Genomic DNA, 16,966 nt, shown 5'->3' on the forward strand with positions numbered 1-16,966 from the left:
GGGTCCTGAAGGGAGAGCTGAAATCAACTTCCACTCGGCCTCTTGCAAGCTTTGTGACCCTGGGCACATTTTCTCCTTCCTCTGCAAACCTCTGTTTTCTTAGATTTTGAGCAGGGTGGTCACACTGAGCTTGCAGAGTTCTGAGAATCAGAGACAGAACATAAAAGGCCTGGAAAACATTCTCCAAAAAGAAGCTGCAACACGTGCGGACAATGGGCTTTTCATGCTTCTCTTACTGTCTGTTGACCTGGTGCAAGGAAAATGCTCTGGTGACGGCTGTGAGGGAGGAATGAGGATAGACATAGACACTCCTGTGTCTCAAACATGCTGCTTTATTACTCTGTTATGACTCTGTCTTCCCTGGGGCAGGACCCGAGCCTGCCTACTTTTGCAGACAGACACAGTGGCATGTGGAGACAACAGTGTGTCCCAGTGACTCTTCTTTATTCCCCAGCTGTCGGCAGTACTCAGTGGAAGAGTGATATTATAATGCTGATAATGCTATTTTGCAACCTGGAGGGTGGAAAGGTGCAAAACACTATCACCAGCAACAGTAGGTGCAGCCTGTGTTGGTGGTGGTAATTTTGTCCATCAAATGAATATATGTGAAAACATTTCCTCCTTCTGCCCTACAGGTCAGTATGGTTGCAGGGAAGCATCATCATTCCTCAGGATTGGCCCTACTACCCGCCCTACCTCATGGCTGAAACTGTAAGACAATGGATGGCGCACCAGCTGCCTCCTCCATCTCAGTATCATCTGGGAGCTCAACCACTTCCATCAGCTAAACGTTTTCTGGGACCTCCGACTATTTCTCAACTCAAGCGTCCCCTAGGACCTCAAGAACCTTCTACAACTGATGATTTTCGGAGACCACAGAGCCCTCCAGTTGACTGTCCCCTGGGACCTCAAGCATTTTCTCCAGCGGATGACTCTCTGAGGCTGCAGACACCTCACGAGTGTCTTCTAGTACCTCCTCCATCTTCTCCAGCTGATGACTATCTGACACTGCAGACACCTCCCGAGTGTCTTCGGGTACCTCTGCCACCTTCTCCACCTGATGATTTTCAGACACTGCAGACGCCACCTGAGTGTCATCGGGTACCTCTTCCACCTTCTCCACCTGATGATTTTCAGACACTACAGAGGCCACCCAAGCTGTCTTCGGGTACCTCTTCCACCTTCTCCACCTGATGATTTTCAGACACTGCAGACGCCACTCAAGCGTCTTCGGGTACCTCTTCCACCTTCTCCACCTGATGATTTTCAGACACTGCAGACGCCACCCGAGTGTCTTTGGGCACCTCTTCCACCTTCTCCACCTGATTATCAGACACTGCAGTCACCACCCGAGTGTTTTTGGGTACCTCTTCCACCTTCTCTACCTGATGATTTTCAGACACTGCAGACGCCACCCGAGTGTCTTTTGGCACCTCTTCCACCTTCTCCACCTGATGATTCTCAGACACTACAGACGCCACCCGAGTGTCTTCGGGCACCTCTTCCACCTTCTCCACCTGATGATTCTCAGACACTGCAGACGCCACCCGAGTGTCTTTGGGCACCTCTTCGACCTTCTCCACCTGATGATTCTCAGACACTGCAGACGCCACCCGAGTGTCTTCGGGCACCTCTTCCACCTTCTCCACCTGATGATTCTCAGACACTGCAGATGCCACCCGACTGTCTTCGGGCACCTCTTCCACCTTCTCCACCTGATGATTCTCAGACACTGCAGACGCCACCCGACTGTCTTCGGGCACCTCTTCCACCTTCTCCACCTGATGATTTTCAGACACTGCAGACGCCACCCGAGTGTCTTCGGGTACCTCTTCCACCTTCTCCACCTGATGATTTTCAGACACTGCAGACGCCACCCGAGTGTCTTTTGGCACCTCTTCCACCTTCTCCACCTGATGATTTTCAGACACTGCAGACGCCACCCGAGTGTCTTTTGGCACCTCTTCCACCTTCTCCACCTGATGATTTTCAGACACTGCAGACGCCACCCGAGTGTCTTCGGGCACCTCTTCCACCTTCTCCACCTGATGATTTTCAGACACTGCAGACGCCACCCGAGTGTCTTCGGGCACCTCTTCCACCTTCTCCACCTGATTATCAGACACTGCAGTCGCCACCCGAGTGTTTTTGGGTACCTCTTCCACCTTCTCCACCTGATGATTTTCAGACACTGCAGACGCCACCCGAGTGTCTTTTGGCACCTCTTCCACCTTCTCCACCTGATGATTTTCAGACACTGCAGACGCCACCCGAGTGTCTTTTGGCACCTCTTCCACCTTCTCCACCTGATGATTTTCAGACACTGCAGACGCCACCCGAGTGTCTTCGGGCACCTCTTCCACCTTCTCCACCTGATGATTTTCAGACACTGCAGACGCCACCCGAGTGTCTTCGGGTACCTCTTCCACCTTCTCCACCTGATGATTTTCAGACACTGCAGACGCCACCCGAGTGTCTTCTCGCACCTCAACTGCTGTCTCCAGGGGATGATTATCTGAGACCAAAGACACCTGCAGTTGAGTGTCCCTTGGGACACCTACCAGTTTCTCAAGCCGATGATTTTCTGGGAGCACAGATACGGCCCCTCAAGTGTCTTCCGCTATTCTTTCGCCTTCTCCAGTTGACGATTTTCTTCAACGACAGACACTTCCAGTCTCGTGTCCCCTGGGATCTGTACTATTTTCTCTAGGTCATTATTATCTGTCTTTCTTTTGTTTTATTTTGTTTTTGTTGGTGTTTTTACTTTTTTAAGTAAAATACATAATTCTTTGACTTCTTAATGCAATAAAAGAAATTAACATTTTGTACACAGAAGACTAGGAAAGGGAAAACTACTTATCTGAAAATCCAGTAATTTAATCCTATTTGTACCTGTCCACATGAAAGTAATCAGATCTCATGAGACTTATTCGCTATCACGAGAACAGTGTGGAGGAAACCGACCCCATGATTCAAATTATCTCCCACTGGTCCCTCTCACAACGTGTGGGAATTATAGGAGTACAATTCAAGATGAGATTTGGGGCCGGGTGCAGTGGCTCACGCCTGTAATCTCAGCACTTTGGGGAGCTGAGGCGTGTGGATCACCTGAGGTCAGGAGTTCGAGACCAGCCTGACTAACATGGAGAAACCCCATCTCTACTAAAAATACAAACTTAGCTGGGCACAGTGGCGCATGCCTATAATCCCAGCTACTTGGGAGGCTGAGGCAGGAGAATCGCTTGGACCTGGGAGGCGGAGGATGCGGTGAGCTGAGATCTTGCTATTGCACTCCAGCCTGGGCAACAAGAGTGAAACTCTGCCTCAAAAAAAAAAAAAAAAAAAAAAAAAAAAAGATGAAATTTGGGTGGGGACACAGAGCCAGACCATATCAGAGCTAAAATAAATGCTGAATTTGTTGAGGCTACCTGGCATAGAGCATCATGTGATAGTTCTTGTCGATTTTATATAAATATGTAGTAAAAGGGGCTTGGTTTATTATATTTAAATTCCTTCATGACCTAGGTCAATTTACAGGCTTGCCCCATCATTGTGTATTGTGTTGGAGTGCGATATAAGGCACTAATCTGGACACCTTGAACGTGTTTATATCAGATGAATTTCCATCCCAAAGTAACATAGTTGTATTTTTACAATCTTTTTATTCTTTTTTTTCCCCCTTTGTTATAGGTGAATGCATCCCGGCAGGATATTGAAGACGCTGAAGAAACAGCAACTCAAGCTTGTGGTGGGACAGATTCCACAGAAGGATTGTTTAATATGGTTAGCATTTTATTAATGAAGTCGACATGAGGTTTATCATAATCAAAGGGTGGAAACAGCTAGTGCTGCTTGTCTTTGTTAAGGCTTTAGATTGAAAGAATTAAAATAGTTTAGCAAACTTGAAAACAATTCCTTATATGAGTAATTTGCTGCCATGTCATTTAGCACTTAGCATAATTGGTTTATTTGCAAGGCTTTCAATTTGGGTTTGGTGAAGTACGTTTCCCTTTTGTTCTTATAACTTTCAGTGTTTGTTTTTGTAAGCCAGATGCTGTTTGTGAGGGCGTGGTTAATAGAAAAGCACACCTGTTTAATTTCTACATTTTACCACTTGTACGCTTTATAGCATTACTTCTTTGGGTGGTATCTGAAGTTGAGTACAGTGGAAGGAGAGTCTGAGACAGGGATTCAGGTGCCCTTGGGACAGAGGGTGTCAGGGAGCAGAAGAAGGCAGGGGAGCTTCAGGGCTGGGTCTCACTTGGGAGGTCGCTACAGCCTGATCCCACCAGGCACTCTGGGGCATGGATTGCTCTGCAGAGTTTGGTCCCAGCTTGAGACCAAGGAGATGTCCTTTTCTGACGCCTTGTCCATCAGTCATTGGTTCTAGGGGGAGGGGCTGGAAAGAGTACAGCGGTGGTCCTGGCTCCTTTCTGCTCAGGGTAGCTCTTTGGAGAAAGTAGGCAGCTGTGAGCTGTTGGCCACCCGTTCTCACAGCAGCGGGGAGGTGGATATCCCGACCTGGAAAAGGGGGCCTGGCTCTAAAAGCACCCGCTATGGTGGGCACCAGGAGCAGAGGTAGGGGACATCTGTAACGTTTGCATGGCTAGCTCTCATTGGGTTTTCTCAATGAGAATCAGAAGCTGGTGCTGTGAGTCTTGGCTTTTATTTTAAATTTCACAGGTGGTTCTGATTCACATTCCTGAATGAGACCGCTGCCTGGAAAGGTGTCTGCATTTCTTTCTTTCTTTTCTTTTCTTTTTTTTAATTTTTAAAATTTTTTTTATTTTTTTGAGATGGAGTCTTGCTCTGTTGCCCAGGCTAGAGTGCATTGGCACATTCTCAGCTCACTGCAAGCTCTGCCTCCCTGGTTCAAGCAATTCTCCTGCCTCAGCCTCCTGAGTAGCTGGGATTACAGGCACCTGCCACCATGCCTGGCTAAGTTTTGTATTTTTAGTAGAGACGGGGTTTCACCATCTTGGCCTGCTGGCCTTGAACTCCTAACCTCGTGATCCACCCGCCTCGGCCTCCCAAAGTGCTGGGATTACAGACATGAGCCACCACGCCCGGCCCTTTTTTTTTTTTTTTTTTTGATTGGAGACAGGGTCTTGCTCTGTTCCCCAGCTGGAGTGCAGTGTTGTGTGATCTTGGCCCATGCCAGCCTCGACCTCCTGGGCCCAAGTGATCTGCCCACCTCAGCCTCCCGAGTAGCTGGGACTACAGTACTGCCGCACCTGGCTACGTTTTTTTGTATTTTTGTAGAGAGGTCTCACTATGTTGCCCAGGCTGGTCTTAAGCTCCTGAGCTCAAGTGATCCTCCTGCCTCGGCCTCCCAACATTTTGGTAATCACAGGCATGAACCACTGTGCCTGGTCCATTTCTTTGTTTTACTTTTTCTTTTTTTTTGGTGGGGGACGGAGTCTTGCTCTGTTGCCCAGGCTGGAGTGCATGAACTCAGCTCACTGCAGCCTCTTCCACTTCCTGGTTCAAGCTATTCTCCTGCCTCTGCCTCCCGAGTAACTGGAATTCTAGACGTACGCCACCACGCCTGGCTAATTTTTGTATTTTTAGTAGAGATGGAGTTTTACCATGTTGACCAGGCTGGTCTCAAACTCCTGACCTCAAGTGATCCCCCCCGCCTCTGCCTCCCAAAGTGCTGGGATTATAGATGTGAGCTGCTTTGCCCAGCCTCTTTGCTTTATCTTCTAAGGGAAGTAATCACCTATGATGGTTTTCCTACTAAACCACTTTCACATTGAATTTATTTTTTTTTGAGACAGAGTCTCGCTCTGTCGCCCAGGCTGGAGTGCAGTGGCGCGATCTCGGCTCACTGCAAGCTCCGCCTCCTGGGTTCACGCCATTCTCCTGCCTCAGCCTCCCAAGTAGCGGGGACTACAGGCGCCCGCCACCTCGCCCAGCTAATTTTTTGTATTTTTAGTAGAGATGGGGTTTCACCGTGTTAGCAAAGATGGTCTCGATCTCCTGACCTCATGATCCGCCCATCCTGGCTAACATGGTGAAACCCTGTGTCTACTAAAAATACAAAAAATTAGCTGGGCGTGGTGGCGGGAGCCTATAGTCCCAGCTACTGGGGAGGCTGAGGCAGGAGAATGGCATGAACCCGGGAGGCGGAGCTTGCAGTGAGCTGAGATGGCGCCACTGTACTCCAGTCTGGGAGACACAGCAAGACTCCGTCTCAAAAAAAAGAAAAAGAAAAAGAAAAAAGAGACGGGGTCTCACCATGTTGCCTAGGTTGGTCTCAAACTTCCAGGCTCAAGCAGTTCTCCTACCTCAGCCTCCCCAAATGCTGGGATTACAGGTGGGAGCTACTGTATGCCTGCTCTTGTCTAAGCTGCTTCCCTGAAAATCCCTGTCTTGGGTAATGATTCCATGGGCCCCACCATGCCCTGTCCTGCCTCTCTGGCTGTGCCCAAGCTTGGTCCCTGCCTGTCTGCCTCACTGTCTGGGTCTCAAGTTCCCATGACATATGACTCCTCTTTCTTCTTGGAGTGATCCAAGCCCTGCCACTTCCTGACTTTGCCCACACTGTACCCTCTGCCTGGGGCAACTTCATGTCTGCCCTTTTGTCTCTTAGGTCTCATCCTAGGCACAAGCCCCGGCCTCTGGAGGTCATCCAGGCCTCCCCAGGCTACACCCTCTCATAAAATCGGTTTCCTTCCCTTCAGGGCAGGTTTATAATGAAACTCTCCTTAAAGGCCGGGTGCAGTGGCACCCATCTATAATCCCAATGTCAGGAGATCGAGACCATCCTGACTAACACGGTGAAACCCCATCTCTACTAAAAATACAAAAAATTAGCCAGGCTTGGGGGTGGGTGCCTGTAGTCCCAGCTACTCAGGAGACTGAGACAGGAGAATGGCGTGAACCTGGGAGGCGGAGCTTGCAGTGAGCCGAGATCTCGCCACTGCACTCCAGCCTGGGCGACAGAGAGACTCTGTCTCAAAAAAAAAAAAAAGAACAGCCTTGGGGGTAAATGAGTGGAAGTCATGGAAAGATCTCAGTCTACAACCTTCCACAGAGCAGGCATTTCTCACACAGTAAGTAGCAAGAGTGTAGAGGCTGTAGGCATGAATCCAGCCAGACTGTCTGGGTTCAAATCCCAGTTCCCACATCTTGGTAACTATGTGGCTCCAGACAAGCTACTTAATGTTTCTTTTTTTTTTTTTTTCCAGACAGAGTCTTGCACTGTCACCCAGGCTGGAATGCAGTGTGTGATCTTGGCTCACTGCAATCTCCGCTTCCCGGGTTCAAGGAATTCTCCTGCCTCAGCTTCCTGAATAGCTGGGATTACAGGCACCTGCCACCACACCCAGCTAATTTTTGTATTTTTAGTAGAGACGGGGTTTCACCATGTTGGCCAGGATGGTCTCGAACTCCTGACCTCGTGATCTGCCTACCTCGGCCTCCCAAAGTGCTGGGATTACAGGCGTAGCCATCACATCTGGCCACATTACTTAATATTTCTGTGCCTTGGTTTCTTCATCTGTGAAATGGGATTGTTGTGAGAACTCAAAGGGATTCCCAGGGCAGTTCCTAGTGTATAGTCTGGCTGCCTTTGTGCGTGCCGTGTGTGTGTGTTTAATGTAGAGACAGGGTCTCACTATGTTGCCGAGGCCGGTTTCAAACTTCTGGGCTCAAGCGATCCTCCTGCCTCGACCCAAAGTGGTGGGATTACAGGTGGGAGTCACCACACCTGATCACTTTATATTATTATTATTTTTTTCTTTTGAGACAGGGTCTCGCACTGTCGCCCAGGCTGGAATACGGTCGTACACCCAGCTTACCGCAAACTCTGCCTCCCGGGTTCAAGCAATTCTCCTGCCTCAGTCTCCCGAGTAGCTGGGGTTACAGATGCCCGCCACCACACACAGCTAATTTTTGCATTTTTAGTAGAGATGGGGTTTCACCATATTGGCCAGGTTGGTCTTGAACTCCTGACCCCAAGTGATCTACCCGCCTCGGCCTCCCAAAGTGCTGGGATTACAGGAGTGAGCCACCGCTCCTGGCCAATTTTTTAAGGCAATGTAATCATGGCCACGGTAAGGGGCAGCTGGTACCAAGATCTGGCCCCACTGGCCATGTTATCCAAGAGGCCTCTGCCTGCCTGCAAAGTAGTACCGCATGCTGGCATCTCCCTGGACCAACCCCAGCTTCAGTTTTGGGTACTTCCTCATAAGCCTTGACTACCCCAGAGTGTGAAGGAGTTTGTAGCCTGGGCCCAGGCATGCACTCACCAGTCAATGGCATCGCGAGGCTGGCCATGGCCTCCCAAGCCACAAAAGCAACCATATTTCATATAGGCGATGGGGGTTCGGGAACCAACACAACCCACAGTTCCTGCCAGTTCCAGGATCCCACGCCGATGCACATGTAATGTCCTGGAGGCTGGAGGGTAAACAAAGGTGACAGGCTGCAGGTCAGGGCTTCCCAGACCCCTGGGAAGGGCATTAGCCTGAGAAGAGCCTAGGTGTTACAGCCTGGCTGTCTGGGTTTGAATCCTACTTCCTAGCTGTAAGACCTTGGACAAATTCCTAACCTGTCTGGGCCTTGGTTTCCTCATCTCTGAAATGGGGGATAAGCTGACTTCAACTCGTATGAATGAAATGAGATAATGAGTATAAAGCCCCTGGTGCATGAAAAGGCTAACTATTATAAGTTAGGGCCAGGTGGCTCACACCTGTAATCCCAACACTTTGGGAGGCCCAGGCGGGCAGATCACCTGAGTCAGGAGTTCAAGATCAGCCTGGCCAACATGGTGAAACCCCATCTCTAGTAAAAATACAATTAGCCAAGCATACTGGTGCATGCCTGTAATCCCAGTTACTAGGAAGGCTGAGGCAGGAGAGTCACTTGAACCTGAGAGGCGAAGGTTGCAGTGAGCCAAGATTTTGCCACTGCACTCCAACCTGGACGACAGAGCAACACTCTCAAAAAGAGAAAAAAAAAAGGCTAACTATTATAATCAAGGTCCTCAAGGTAGCCAAGAAGGGAAAAAAGAATCGTGCATGAAACGTTTGTCCAGTTCATGTTGGGCACTGGGCATCACGGATGAGTCTACAGGTGTCTGTCACCAAGGTGGGCTCCTCTGTGGCAGCTCCTGGGCCCTGGGACTGCCCTGTGCTCATGGCTTCCCCTCCAGACTCAGGCTCAGGGCCCTTGGCATCTCCTCTTACTTTCACTGCCCAGACAGGAAGGCCCCTTGGCCTGAGCCCAGCCATTTATCTAGATCCTGGCAGAGCTTGGACACGTAATGGTGCCCAATGCATGTGACTGGAACCCCTGCATTGGACATGTAGGAAAGGAGGCCAGCCGGCAAAGGTAACCCCACATTCCCACAGCCAGCAGGAACCCGAGCAGAGGCTTCGACCCAGGCTTCTGACTTGCAAACCAGTGCTCCTTCCTCCTTACACAGTAACAACAGGGGAAGGTGGCCTTCCGGGTTTCCAGAGCCGAGTGGTACCAGCAATAGAGTGGAAGCTCACACACAGGCCTGCCTGCTTCCTGGGTTAGGGTTAGGGTTTTTATGGCTCCAGGAGGATGATGCATTGTGTTTGATCATCATTTTTTTTTTCTTTTTTTTGAGACAGAGTCTCATTCTTGTTGCCCAGGCTGGAGCACAATTGTGTAATCTTGCTCACAGCAACCTCTACTTCCCAGGTTCAAGCAGTTCTCCTGCCTCAGCCTCCCGAGTAGCTGGCATCACAGGTGTGTGCCACCACACCCAGCTAATTTTTGTATTTTTAGTAGAAACGGGGTTTCACCATGTTGGCCAGGCTGGTCTCAAACTCCTGGCCTCAGATGATCCATCTGCCTCGGCCTCTCAAAGTGCTGGGATTACAGGCGTGAGCCACTGTGCTCGTCCTGATCAGCTTCTCTCTTTTTTCTTTAGAGACAGGGTCTCACTCAGTTACCCACACTGGAGTGCAGTGACACAATCATAGCTCACTGCAGCCTCCAAATCCTGTGCTCGAGCAATCCTCCTGCCTCACCCTCCAGACATACAGGCATGCACCACCATGCCCAGCTAATTTTTAAATTTTTAGTAGATATGGGGTCTCACTATGTTGCCCAGGCTGGTCACAAACTCCTGGCCTCAAGTGATACTCCTGCTTTGGCCTCCCAAGGTGCTGGGATTCCAGGCATGAACCACCATGCCCAGTCTCATATCTGTTTTATCTAGAACATGTTCTCATCATGCTGACTTTTTTGAGAAGTCCAGGCCAAATTTAATTTCCATTTTGTTTTTTATCAGTGGAAAAAGTAGTATATTTATGTTGGGGGACGAAAATGAATCAAATAGGAAGAAAATGTAAAACGCATTTGGGGCCAGGTGCAGTGGCTCATGCCTGTAATCCCAGCACTTTGGGAGGTCGAAGCGGGCAGATCACCTGAGGTCAGGAGTTCCAGACCAGCCTGACCAACATGGAGAAACCTTGTTTCTACTAAAAATACAAAATTAGCCGGGCATGGTGGCGCATGCCTGTAATCCCAGCTACTTGGGAGGCTGAGGCAGGAGAATCGCTTGAACCCAGGAGGAAGATGGTTGCAGTGAGCCAAGATCGTACCATTGCACTCCAGCCTGGGCAACAAGAGTGAAACTCCATCTCAAAAAAAAAAAAAAAAAAAAAAAAAAAAGGAAAAACCGCATTTGGCGTTCAAAGCTTCGCCTTCCTTTCTACATGGTGAGTCCTCACTCTCCCAGCAGCCCACGCCTCTGCATGAAACCTCCATGGCTCCCACAAGTCTGGATAAAGCTAAGGGCTCTCAATGCACCCCAAGTCCTGGGGGGTAGTCAGCCCCTCTCACCTTTCCCTCATCCTCTCACACAAGAGTCATTTACTGTCCCTCCAGTTATGCCCAGTCACGCAGACACTCTGCTGCTCAAATGCCCTCACCCCATCCTCATCCTGCTCCCAGGCCACCTCCCTCCAGAATCCACCTTGCCTGCCAGGTGGCCACAGGGACCCTCACCATACTGTCTGCTTGTGGCAGTGCCCTCCGGCCTGGGGGGTCTTCCAGAGCAGATCTTTGGCCAAGTGCACTGGCTCATGCCTGTAATCCCAGCACTTTCGGAGGCTAGGCAGGTGGATCATCTGAGGTCAGGATTTCGAGACCAACCTGGCCAACATGGTGAAACCCTGTCTTTACTAAAAATACAAAAATTAGCCAGGTGTGGTGGCGCACGCCTGTAGTCCCAGCTTACTCAGGAGGCTGAAGCGGGAGAATCTCTTGAACTCGGGAGGTGGAGGTTGCAGTAAGCCGAAATTGCGCCACTGCACTCCAGCCTGGGCAACAGCGAGACTCTGTCTCAAAAAAAAAAAAAAAAAAAAAAAAAAAACTACTGAGCTCTGAATTAAGCTGCCCTGGCACAGAGTGAGCTTCCAGAATTGGTCCCTTGACCTCTAAATCCACCAAGACCCAGGGAACTCGTCCACCCTGAGCACCCCTAACAATGTCCCAGTCCCAACACTGTATCCTGAAGCTGTCCCCAAAGGTTCCCCTGCCACCCTCCCTGACCACTCTCTGGTATCTCAGAGCCCTAGCAACACCCCTATAGAGGGAGGGTTCCAGGCATGGGGCGGGCATCGAGCACTGTGCTTATAACCAAGCAAAACACTCCCTCTGTGCCAACATAGGTGGGGCAGGTCACGTTGGGGTCTGTTTGCCCTGTCTGCCCAGTGCAACCTCCCTGGCGAGTGCCAGGGTTGTCTATGCATCCTGTGAGCCCCAGGGTCTATGTACACATATGTGTGTGCCTCTCTCTCTCCGTGTGTGTGTGTACACTGCACATCTGAATTGTCCTAAGTGCTGTCTTGAGTATCCTCGAGCTGTGTGTGCGTGTGTCCCCCTAGCGGTATCTCAGTAGTTTTGCCTGTGGGAGCCGCACACGGTGAGCTGCACACCTGAGTGCCAGGTGAGTCCGGGCCGGTCCTGTGCCTGCATGTCTGTGTGCTGGCAGTGTCTGCATAGTCCTCTGTGGGTACATGTATCTGTGCACCCCAGAAACGGGCAGTCACCCAGGGGACCTCTCTACGGTGACCCCAAGGGATGGATAGTGAGATAGGGACAGTATGTTCTATTTGTGTGTGTGTGTGTGTGTGTGTGTGTGTGTGTCACAGGGGTTTGTTGTACAGGGGCACAATCTGTTCTTCTCCCGCCCCCAAGCCGGACCCTTTCTGCCCCTGCTCCTCCCACCCTCTGGTGTCTCACATCTCAGGGACAGGTGAAATGAAGGCTAAGTTCGCGGACCCCAGATCAGGCCATCCGGGAGGCTTCCGGGCTGCTGGAGAGGGTCACAGCCGGTTGGCGGAGGGAGCCAGGAGAGGACTCTGCGCCCCTGGGGAAGGGTTGGGCTAGTTCTGGGTCCCTGGGAGGAGTGAGTGGGGGGTCCTGCAGAGGGCTGGGGTGCAGAGTGTGGGTGAGCATTAGAAGAGCGAGGTCCAGGCAGCAGCAGCAGCAGCGACGGCAGCAGCAGGAGCAGCATGATTGGCAGGCACACAGGTAGCGGCCCCATCGGAGGGTGGCAGGGGTGGGACGGTGCTGCCGGGCCACCGGAGGCACCAAGCCTGGCGGACACACACCCCGCCTGCCACGCCCCGGCCCGGCCCCCGACCTCACCTTCCCTCGGGACCCAGGCGGAGCCAGCTAGGGGCGGGCACCTGGGGGGGCGCAAAGGCGTCCTGATCTCTGCATCTTGGTCTCTGAGGGGGCTCGAGAGGCCGCCGGGGCGCTGGGGACAGGACCGGGAGTCAGGCCCAGGGAAGTCTCCTCGGAATAAGGGAGCAAAAGGCGCTCTTTTGATGTTATTATTCCCCCAGCCGCTCCCCCGCTCACCTGGGCGCCCAAAGGGAGCAGAAGACTTGAAGGAGGAGTAGTCCTGAATTTAACGTTTTATTTTATTTGGCCGGGCGCAGTAGCTCACGCCTGTAATCCCAGCACTTTGGAAGGCCGAGGCCAGCGGATCACCTGAGGTCAGGAGTTCAAAACTAACCTGGCTAACATGGCGAAACCGTCTCTGCTAAAAATGCAAAAAATTCCCCGGGTATGGTGTTGGGCGCCTGTAATCCTAACAATTCAGGAGGCTGAGGCAGGAGAATCGCTTGAACCTGGGAGGCGGAGGTTGCAGTGAGCCAAGATCACACCACTGCACTCCAGCCTGGGTGAGAGCCAGACTCCGTCTCTCTCTCTCTCTGTCAGTATAGAGAGAGATGATTGTCCCCAGTCTCTCTCTCAGTCGAGAGAGAGAGACAGAGAGAGAGAGACGGAGGCTGGGCGCAGGGCTCACGCCTATAATCCCAGCGCTTTGGGAGGCCGAAGAGGTTGGATCATCTGAGGTCAGGAGTTCAAGACCAGCCTGGCCAACATGATGAAACCCCATCTCTACTAAAAATACAAAAAATTCCCCAGGTATGGTGTTGGGTGCCTATAATCCCAACTATTCAGGAGGCTGAGGCAGGAGAATCGCTTGAACCTAAGAGGCGGAGGTTGCAGTGAGCCAAGATCACACCACTGCACTCCAGCCTGGGCAACAAGAACAAACCTCCAGTCTCTCTCTCTCTCACACACACACACACACACACACACACACACACACAATTAACCAGGATGGTGGCACATGTGTGTAGTCTCAGCGGCTGGGGAGGCTGAGGCACAAAAATCGCTTCAATCTGGGAGGCAAAGGTTGCAGTGAGCCAAGATTGCACCACTGCACTCCAGACCGGGTGACAAAGCAAGACACTATCTCAAGACCGGGTGCGGTGATTCATGCCTGTAATCCCAGCTCCTTGGGAGGCCGAAGTAGGCAGATGACCTGAGGTCAGGATTTTGAGACCAGCCTGGCCAACATGATGAAACCCTGTCTCCACTAAAAATACAAAAACATTAGCCAGGCATGGTGGTGGGCGCCTGTAATCCCAGCTGCTTGGGAGGGTGGCTGAGTCAGGAGAATTGCTTGGACCCAGGAGGCGGAGGTTGCAGTGAGCCAAGATCACGCATTTCCACTCCAGCCTGACAAGACCGAGACCCCATTTCAAAAAAAAAAAGACTCTGTCTCGAAAAAAAAAAAAAGAGAGAACTCTCAATCTGTGATCTTGGGAAAAGCTGTTCACATCAAGGATGCCATCTTCTTCTGGCGAAAAACTTCCCTCTTGTGAGATTATGAACCCAAAGTTCAAGGTCCTGAAGTTTTGCTGTAGTGTGGATGGCAAGGACATTCTTTCTCTGATGTTCTCAGAAGATCCAATCTTCAGGTTCTAGATTGTGAAGGAATTGATTGTCCCAAGTCAGTGAGCCATAAAAAGCTTTCAGTACCTGGTGAAAATACACTGTAGCATAATCATCTACTGTTATAATATCAGCCCTCTTGCATGGGAAAGCAACCAAAAAACATGCATTGAAAATGACAATTGACAACTGAAATGTTTAAATGGCCCATGAGGTAGCCAAATGCACCTGAAGCTTTGTCTTCTCAGGAATACGGATTTGACAAACCAAACATTGGCTATGAACTGTTCTAGCAATTTGTAAGTCAGCACAGCAATACATATTTAATTTGGATCATTTTGTCTTTTCTATGATGAGTCATGGAATGCAGAGCCTTTTATTTTTCGTTTTTAGACGGAGTTTCGTTCTCGTTGCCCAGACTGAAGTGCAATGACGCTATCTCGGTTCACCGCAATCTCCGCCTCCTGGGTTCAAGCGACTCTCCTGCCTCAGCCTCCCAAGTAGCTGGGATTACAGGCATGTGCCACCAAGCCCGGCTAATTTTTTTTATTTTTAGTAGAGATGGGGTTTCTCCATGTTGGTGAGGCTGATCTCGAACTCCCGACCTCAGGTGATTTGCCCGCCTCAGCCTCCCAAAGTGCTGGGATTAGGAGCGGTGTGAGCCACCATGCCCAACTGCAGAATTTTTAATAACAAACGCTCTAAGGAGTCAGGAAGGACAAGGTGGCCATCTTGATTCTCCATGAGTCCATGGTTAACATTGGACTTATGTGCTCTTGAATATCCGTTGTTTCTCCAATTTACGTGCATAGCATTGATACCTAATGGGTTACCATAGGTAATTTGACTTAGACCTTGGAGTTCATTCAAATTGTATATCGAGGCTGGGCAAGCCCACAAAAAAATTAGCTGGGCATGGTGGCACAAGCCTGTAATCCCAGCTACTTGGGAGGAGGTGGGAGAATCCCTTGAACCCGGGAGGAGGAGGTTGCAGTGAGGGGAGATCTCTCCACTGCACTCTAGCCTGGGCGACAGAGCGAGACCCTGTTTCAAAAACAATAAAAAAGACTGGCGTGGTGGCTCACGTCTGTAATCCCAGCACTTTGGGAGGCCGAGGCGGGCAGATCACAAGGTCAGGAGATCGAGACCACGGTGAAACCCCGTCTCTACTAAAAATACAAAAAATTAGCTGGGCGCCTGTAGTCCCAGCTTCTTGGGAGGCTGAGGCAGGAGAATGGCGTAAACCCGGGCGGTGAAGCTTGCAGTGAGCCGAGATCGCGCCAGTGCACTCCAGCCTGGGCAACAGAACAAGACTCCGTTTCAAAAACAAAAAGAAAGTATACTCGCCAGATGGGGTGGATCACGCCTGTAATCCCAGCACTTTGGGAGGCCAAGGAGGATGGATCACCGTAGGTCAGGATTCAAGGCAAGCCTGGCCAACATGATCAAACCCCATCTCTACTAAAAATACAAAAAGTTATCCGGGTGTGGTGGCGGGCACCTATAGTCCCAGCTATTCCAGAGGCTGAGGCAGGAGAATCACTTGAACCTCTGAGGCGGAGGATGCAGTGAGCTGAGATTGCGCCATTGCACTCCAGCCTGGGCGACAGAGTGAGACCTGTCTCAAAAAATAAATATAAAAAATAAAAAGCTGGTATGCTCCATTAATTCCTGCAGGCCCGACAAAGGCAGCCTAGGAATTCTAGATGAATGGAGTGAATAACAACCTGCTAGAAATACATAGGAAACAAAACGACTATTCACAGAACCAATAAAAGCCTTCCACTAGAAACCAAAAGAAAAAAAAAATGGTTATATGTATATGCATACACAAGCAAAGCCAGAAGAGAATAAATAGCAGATGAATGAAAATTAGAAGGAAAAACAAATAGGAAATCATCTCTAAATTTTTTTTTTTTTACTCAATCTACCCTGAATGCTACAGCATTACCCAGGGCCCCAGAAAATACACATAATACTTTATTCCTGATAAACAATTCAATGTCCTTAAGTCCACCAATGTCACCATACATTCTGTGCAAATCAAGACATTTACTCAGCTGGGCACAGTGGCTCACACCTGTAATTCCAGCACTGTGGGAAGCCAAGGCGGGTGGATCATCTGAGGTCAGGAGTCGGAGACCAGCCTGGCCAACATGACAAAACCCCATCTCTACTAATAATATAAAAATTAGCCCCGTGTGGAGGCGCATGCCCGTAATCCCAGGTACTCGGGTGGCTGAGGCAAGAGAATTCCTTGAGCCTAAGAGGCGGAGGTTGCAGTGAGCCCAGATTGCGCAACTATACTCCAGCCTGTGTGATAGAGGGAGACTCCATCTCAAAGAAAAAAAAAAAAGATTGTAGACCTAAAGTTAACATTGGCATGTCCTTGATTATAGGAGGCCAGCAAATAATTTACTTATGAATAATATGCAGGTGGCAGCCCTTTCTAGATGCCTGAGGCCTTTTCTTGCTCAGTAGACAGCTCACTGGCTGCTACGTGATGTTAGGAACAGCTATTCATTTGGAAAAGGGTGTTGCAACGACCTTCCCTTTTGCATAAGAAGATGGGGGTGCTGGGATCCTGAGATTTTAAATTTTCCTTTACAACGTACCCATATGTGCTCAATATTGAAAAGACATGAGAATTGGTCAGGCGTGGTGGCTCACACCTGTAATCCCAGCACTTCGGTAGGATGAGGTGGGCGGATCAGAAAGTCAA

General features: G+C 50.2%; 1 protein-coding gene across 4 annotated transcripts in view; it reads right to left on the reverse strand.

Annotated features, from left to right (window-relative positions):
- The window catches only part of LOC104670340 (poly(A)-specific ribonuclease PARN-like), a 92,461-nt gene that overhangs the window by 5,265 nt on the left and 70,230 nt on the right, over nt 1-16,966 (reverse strand). For 2 of the 4 annotated variants that reach the window (XR_004055331.1, XR_004055330.1), the window contains exon 14: nt 8,256-8,406. Coding sequence is in view for 1 of the 4 variants with exons in the window: in XM_030924373.1 (XP_030780233.1) it covers nt 8,314-8,406 (93 nt within the window). In the remaining 3 variants the exon portion in view is untranslated. Of the gene's footprint in view, nt 1-3,358; nt 4,449-7,957; nt 8,407-16,966 lie in introns of those variants that run through there. The other 2 variants (XR_004055332.1, XM_030924373.1) reach the window with 2 other exon arrangements.

Source organism: Rhinopithecus roxellana, chromosome 20 (genome assembly GCF_007565055.1).
Source record: "Rhinopithecus roxellana isolate Shanxi Qingling chromosome 20, ASM756505v1, whole genome shotgun sequence".
Taxonomy (NCBI): domain Eukaryota; kingdom Metazoa; phylum Chordata; class Mammalia; order Primates; family Cercopithecidae; genus Rhinopithecus; species Rhinopithecus roxellana.